Below are 7,166 nucleotides of genomic sequence, written 5' to 3'. Positions count from 1 at the left end.
ACACACACACACACACACACACACACACACACACACACACACACACAGTGATAGATAATTAACCAGTAAGCCCCCACAGGGAACATGATGTCATTCTGACAGCAGGCAGCTTGGAAGGAACACTGAGCTCAGCCTCCTTGTACTTAGTAATGTAACACAGGAAGGTGTTTTCCCCAGTGATCAGCAGAGAGGGAGAACCCTGCAGTCTGGGCTATGCCTGCCTATAGACATGGCTGACCCACTGTGGGGTTGCTCAGCCTGTGGGAGTACCCAAACTAGACAGACGGTCTGCTTTCTTGAAATATTACCAAGAATAGTTCAACAATGCCTACCCATCCCCACTCTATTCATTTAGTTTCTGGTGTTTTTACCCAAGAAGTACACAATATGGTTAAGCTAAACCTGTAGGTGAAACATGCATAATGGTTAATAAGAGAAGTTCTACCCTTCCTTTGGGAGTTAGTCTCTATCTTTCCTAGATTGATCAAGAAAAGCTGTTAGCTTTCCTGTGAGGTGTCCCTCCATGTTGCTAGCACAGAGAACCTTTTGAGTTAAATGAACTTAGAACTTATGTACTCTTCTAAAGCCTGGCAGTTTGAAACCCAGAAAGAGCACCGGAAAAGGGACTAGTAGGTCCACATTGTTGGCTTGATCTTGTTTGATCTTAGGTTAGTCACTTTCTCTGAGCTCCAGTTCCCTACCTCTAAAATGATGACTTTGGATTAGAGTCCTCTCCCCTCAGGGTCTTTTCTATCTCTGGACACCTGTAATTTCATGCCCAAAGTGAGGTAGCCAAGGCATAAAAAGCAAGCTCCAAGTGTTCTGTTATTGTTCTGAGTATAAGCAAAACAGATATCTTATTTAAATTCTTTTTTATTTATTTAGTGGTATTGAGGATATAACCCAAGGCCTCACATATGCTAAACACATACTGTACCACTGAACTACACCCCCAAATCTGAAGGAGACAATTTGAAGGCCCCTGGATCCTTGGGCCATAGCCTTGAGTTCCTTGCCTTGACACAATAAGACTGGCTGCTTGCTAGTCTATCATTCCCAATCTAGGGGGCTAGATATAACCTTCTAAAGTAGAGCTCAATGTAAAGAACATGGACTCTGGATCTCAATTGAAGCCCTAAGAATCACAAAAGATCCGTGTGCCCATGGACAAGCTATCTGTCTCGAACTCAGTCTACTTGTCTATAAAAGGGGAATGATAAAAATTCTAATTGTACCCTGGCAAGGTGGTTCAGCACTTGGCACCCAGCCTAATGACATGACTTTGATTCCTGAAACTCAGAGGGTGGAAAGAGAGAATGAGTCCCAGAAGTTGTCCTCTGACCTTCACATGTATGCACGCACACATACACACACACACAAAGTAGATTGTTTTAAAAATTAAAAATAATCTGCAATATTAATTCCTAGTGTTTGCTGTATTAAGAAAGACATAAAATGTCTAGCTTGGGCTTTCTTTAGTCAACAAACAGGATTTTTGTTTAGTTTAGATTGATTGTTATTACTTTTAATCATATGTAGGTATGTGCACCTATATGAATGTATCTTCAGAGGCCAGAGGCATCAGATACAGCTAGAGCTGGAATTACAGAGACCTTTGAATAAGCAATATTAGGCACTACCCAGCAGAGGATGTCATGTGTGACACCCCTGGGACACAAGGGAGCAAGCCTAGGAGAGGTCATACACTATTCTAGAACCGAGAAAAGCTAGTTGAGGTGCTGGAGAGATGGCGCAGAGGTTAAGAGCACTGGCTGCTTTTCCAGAGGACCTGGGTTCAATTTCTAGCATCCACATGGCAGCTCACAACTGTCTCTAACTACAAGATCAGACACTCCCACAAAGATGTGCATACCTGCAAACACCCATGCACATAAAATAAAAATAAATTTTAAAAAAGAAAAAAGTCAGTTGAGGAATCTCTACCACTCACCTGCCAGGGCTTCTATTTTATAATCTGACAGCCTGAACTGCTGAACTGCTGAATCTGAATTGTTGCCTGAATCCTAAGGTACCTCAGCCTTTCACACTGTACCTTTCTCTCCCCCAAAGGCGACTAGCTTTGGCAGTCTTCTTCAAACCAGGTGTTGGCACTTGTTTGTTGCAAGCAAAGCATGGGGCACAATTTACTTCCTCCCTCATCTCCTGCCAGCTGCCTTGCTCTGCCATCTTCCCATGGACACTCTGGTCTATCACTGGCCAGCTTTGGGCAGGTTCATCATCTCCCAGATCCCACACTCCACTGAGGTTTCTTGTTGAGGTTGTCCTCAGAGGTTCTTCCTTGGACTGTTACAAAGCTTTGTCCTCTTGAAAATATCATCTTCCTCCAAAAGCCCATATTAAGCACTTATGTGCACGTGGTGTTGTGCTGATCTCTATTTCTAGTGAGTCACACTGTCACAGGCTCTGCCCTCTGGGAAGAAAGTCTGGGATATTTGGCAGAGACTTTGAGACCCAATTTAGTTAAATACAGGGGTGACAGGAGGGGGCAAATGGTTTAAAACCTTCCCCAAGGCCATTGAATGATGACTCCCACCCCTCATTTCTCCTCCTCCCTTTCTCCCCCTTAATCTCTCTTTCCTCCTAGATTCCCACACATTTTCCCCAGCAATCAAATTTCAGATGAATTTAACATCCTTCCCCACCCCCAGGAAAATCTTTAGCTCACTGTAACACTTGATTTTAAATAAATGATAACATTAAACATGAATGATGTTGAAGATGTCTCTGAATACAACCATTGATTTATTTATTTCTACTTTTTTCATGTCTTAGATTTTTCCACTATCTTATAGCAAGGTATTCAAGAAACTAGACACCACAGAGGGAGAAGTCCTGACTTGTGTAAACATTCAACATGAAGGTCCTTGAAAAAGATAAGGACAGAGACCCGCATTGACTTTAAAAGGGCATGAAGCAATTCCCCTCCCCTCAGGAGTGAAAGAAACTGAACAAGACCACAAAATCAAAAGAATGTACTATCTCCCCAGTGCAGAGAGGCTCATTATTATCTTCCTGAAGTGCAGTGTTTGGTTTGTTTTCTGAAGCCATTTTAAAATGCAATCATTTTAATCACCAAGAAATCTTACACAGTTTGAGGTGTTTCATCAATCACTCCAGTCCCCCAGTTCTCCTTTCCATTTCACTTAGAAGACAAGACAGCACATGTGGCCACCTTAGCTATTTGACCAGCAAGAAGTTTACCTTTACCTTTGGCCCTCCCTGGGGTCCAACTACAGGCTCAAGCAAAGCCCTGCTATGTATGAGTCTAGAGTACTTGGACTTTCATATCCCTGGTGTCTTCTCAGAAGCTTTCTATGACACACAAAGCTGTCCTTGCCATGCCCTGTTTCCTGCCACCCCATCCACACAGACGGACATAGTCCTGTCTTCCGGAGTTTCTACTTTCACTGCACTAAATGAACATACAAACATATTTGCACTTGGCCTATTTAGTAAACTATAGGGAGGGAGTCAAGGCACTTCCCCTGGCCCTCAGGTAGTTTGTTCTACATTTTCCCAATAGGCCTTCTGAAGACAATGCCAGTAGAATGAGTAATGGGCACTTCGTTCATTAGGTTCCCCAAGGCAAGTAAAGAAGCAAGCCTCTGGGAGGGACTGCCCCTAAAGAACAAGTTGTGGTAATTATGAACAGCCAGCAGTGACTGTCTCAATCTTTAAAGGGGCTCATGGCTTTGTGACATAACCATCCTCCACTCCACCTCCATCCCAACTCAGCTCTAATCTTAATCTTAAGTGTAAACTATAATTTAAAATAAAGCAGTGTTCATGCTCCATGAATTCTCAACCTTTCTAATGCCACAGGGCTTTGCCAGGATGATTTTTTTTTCTTTTTTGCAGCCTACTGGCACCCAATAAGTAAAAAAGGACCTCAAGATGTGTCCAAAAGTGCTTTGATATCCATCCCACAAGACTAGAACCAGAAATATCTTAAGCCTTCCTGTGTTCCGGGGGCAGGGGGTATCTCTCACACTTAGGGTCAAGGACAATTTCAAACCTGCTTATCCAGGCGGAAATTGTCTGGCAGGGGCAAAGGGTGATAGGGCAAGCCACTTTGGCTTGCCAGAAAAAAATTGGGTTAGATGGGGATGGGGCTCCTGAAAGAAGCTAAAAGGGTTGAGGATGTGCCCAGGGTCTTGAGCTCGGCAGGTGGCGACACAGCCAAAGCTAGACTTTTATTATCACTAGAGCTATTCCTCCGGTGAAACCCACACCCAGGTCCCTCCCTTCCCGGACCTGACCAGCTGGATCACCTTGATCTTCTCTCCCTCGATTTCCACGGTCTTCTCCCTGAAGTCCACACCGATGGTGGCCTCAGTCTTCTCTGGGAAAGTACCCCCACAGAAACGGAAGGTCAAGCAGGTCTTGCCCACGTTGGAATCCCCAATCACGATGATTTTGAAGATGCGAATCTGCACGTACTGGTCCATTGATGAGTCGAGCTCCAGAGATGGCAAGCCAGCAGTTGAGGAGGGCTGCAGGCTCCCATGGCCCAGAATGGGCTGCGCCATCTCCCTGGGACAGGACCGGGGTCCCAACCCCACTCGAGGGCTCCACACAAAGAAAGCGGCCACGTTAGTGCGCTCAAAGCGAGAAAGCTTTGTGCGTGCGCGCGCGTGCGCGTGAGCGCGCGTGTGTGTGTGCACACGCAAGCTTGAGAGTGCGAGTATGGAAGTATGTGTCCGCCTGTGAGTGCATGCGCTAGCAACGTGTGCGCGCGCTTGTGAAGGGGGTGCTTTCACCCCAGGCACCCTCCTTCTTCCCCAGTGCACCGTCCTTGCAGCTGCAAGGCAAAGACACAAAAGCTTAAGAGAGAAGAAATAGAGAACGGTCCAGAGTTGAGCAGTCTCCTGCCTGTGTGTGAGCCCCAGGACCCCAGGCTCAGGCTGTACCGCGCCTTTGCATAGACCCTTCTCTTCTGGACCCCAGGGACACACAAGGGGAGAAAGCATTCTTTCCTAAACAGGGAAGGGATGAGGAGAGTGGCGCACACCACGCCAGGATAGCTTTCCCTTCTTGTCCCTAGTTCTGTGATGGGATTCAGGCTTCACGCCCCCACTTAACTTAGAAGGCATAGGGTCAGTGGGCAGTAAGCACAGCTGGGGAGGACAAAGAGAGCTGTACCCTAAGGCATCATTGGAGAGCTTCTGGTCCTGTGCAGCACTAGCGGGTGGAGGATCTGAGATATCCCTTTCATCTTCACAGCAGCTGAGAGCTGTGCCTCTGTGGTTCCCTGCCTCCCAAGTCTTAGGTGTTCAGCCTTACTGAGTAAGCAGGTGCGCTCTCTGGGCCCCAAGAAATTGGGGAGGGGCACTGCCAGGACACCAGGACACTCCGTGGCTTGTGGAGGGCCCCTATGCAAATGAAAGGAGGCAGACACCCGGCACCAGTTTGAGTGTGTAGGGGTGTTACTGTTTCTGTCAAAGACTTGCCAGATGTAGGGGGGCGCGTACCAGGCGCCAACCTCCCCTCATCACACCACGAGCACCCACCCTCTGAATGTTCAGGAGGGCGGCTCCCATTGGCGGCTACAGTCGGTTGTGTTTGGCTGGCCAATGGGGAAGACCAGCCGCAGGAGAGGACCATACAGAGGATAGGAGAGGGGGGAAAACTTAGTGAAGGACAGTTACAGGGAAGGAGGACTTTGTTTCTGTAGCTAACCATTACAGGCTTAGGTGGGCGAATTTAGGGCATGGCATAAACCTCATAATTCCTAGCACTCTGAGTCCTCCATAGAGCCATAAATTGTTCCAGGACTGCGGAGTTTCAAGGGGAACTGGAATCCCATAAAAGGTTCACCCACCCTCTGCAAATGAATGTAGAACAAAGTGGTTGGGTCTAATTTGCCAGAAGCCTAGATTATGCTTGGAAGATGATAAATGAATACAACTTTATCACGATGTTAGAGGGCAGCTCCCCAAAGCTTACTAACCATCCCACAACTAATCATCCCAAAAGTGATTTTCATGTTCAGATTTTGTATAAAATCAACTTAGGCACAATTTACATACAATAAAGAGCATCTATTTTTGTTTGCTTTAAGACTTTTCTTCTCTCCCTTATATTTCATAGGCTAAGGAAGTACTAATATATGCCATTAGTATCAACATATGTAAATGTCATCAAAGTCAAGGGATCCAGCAGCACACATGAACTACCATTTTGCATGTGAGGCTGATCTATAGGAAGAAACAATGTGATGAAATGCATTTCCACTAAGGAAAAAAAGAACAATGCAGTATCTGAGGTATGTGTGTGTAAGCATTTTGGAATGTGAGTGCTCAGCCAAGTTCAAGTTATTTAAAATACAGCCTTTTACATAATCTTATTCTTGAGTTAGGAGATGTATTTATAGCCCTTTATCATACATGTGGGTCACTTATTTCTAAAACCCATGATTATACCAGTTAACATTAAAACCATCCATATATGGAATTAACTAATCCAATACCATCATTATGTATACCAGCAACCATCACGGTACAGTACTTCTGTTTTTCAATTGACTGTTTTCTATATAACAGAAATTGCTTGATCATTTCTTTTAAAAACAACAAAAAGAAAAACCTGATGCTTCTAGTGATCTATACCCACAGAAGAGTACTGTAATAATAAGCTAGGAGGGATATATATATATATATATATATATATATATATTTCAGTTGCCTCTGGCAAAAATAATTATCACTGGGTCTACCTTTCTAAGTTTGAAGTTTTCATTTCTAGAAATATATTTCACAGTGTTTTTTTTTTTAATCCTAATGAAATGCTTTTGGAATTAGTTTAATGAGTATATTACTAGAATAAAATACAAGTTTTTTTAGGGGGTGGGAATTTTGTTGTTGTGTTTGTTTTTTGGTTTTTTGAGACAGGGTTTCTCTGTGTAGCCTTGGCTGTCCTGGGCTTGCTTTGTTTACCATCTCAAACAGAGATACACCTGCCTCTGCCTTCCCAAGTGTTGGGATTACAATCATATGTTACCACACCCGGCTGCAAAATACAGTTTTTAATTAAAAGGACAAGAGAATTGTCTCAATGTACCTATCACAAAAAATTATATGCATTTTTGCACTGGCTTTTAAAATTATGCATTATTAAATTATTTTAGCATATTCAGTTGTTTCATA

At 44.3% G+C, this 7,166-nt stretch overlaps 1 protein-coding gene across 1 annotated transcript in view; it reads right to left on the bottom strand.

The window, feature by feature from the left end:
- Positions 1–4,729, bottom strand: part of Rab33a (RAB33A, member RAS oncogene family) — an 11,964-nt gene extending 7,235 nt beyond the window's left edge. The window contains exon 1 of the mRNA XM_055612177.1: positions 4,293–4,729. Within this exon, the coding sequence (XP_055468152.1) occupies positions 4,293–4,550 (258 nt within the window). The 5' untranslated portion in view covers positions 4,551–4,729. The remainder of the gene's footprint in view (positions 1–4,292) is intronic.
- Positions 4,730–7,166: the final 2,437 nt, after the last annotated feature.

The sequence above is a fragment of the Psammomys obesus genome, unplaced genomic scaffold, assembly GCF_907164565.1.
Source record: "Psammomys obesus unplaced genomic scaffold, mPsaObe1.curated_primary_1811, whole genome shotgun sequence".
Lineage (NCBI taxonomy): Eukaryota > Metazoa > Chordata > Mammalia > Rodentia > Muridae > Psammomys > Psammomys obesus.
This window is presented reverse-complemented; position numbering and strand designations above follow the sequence as displayed.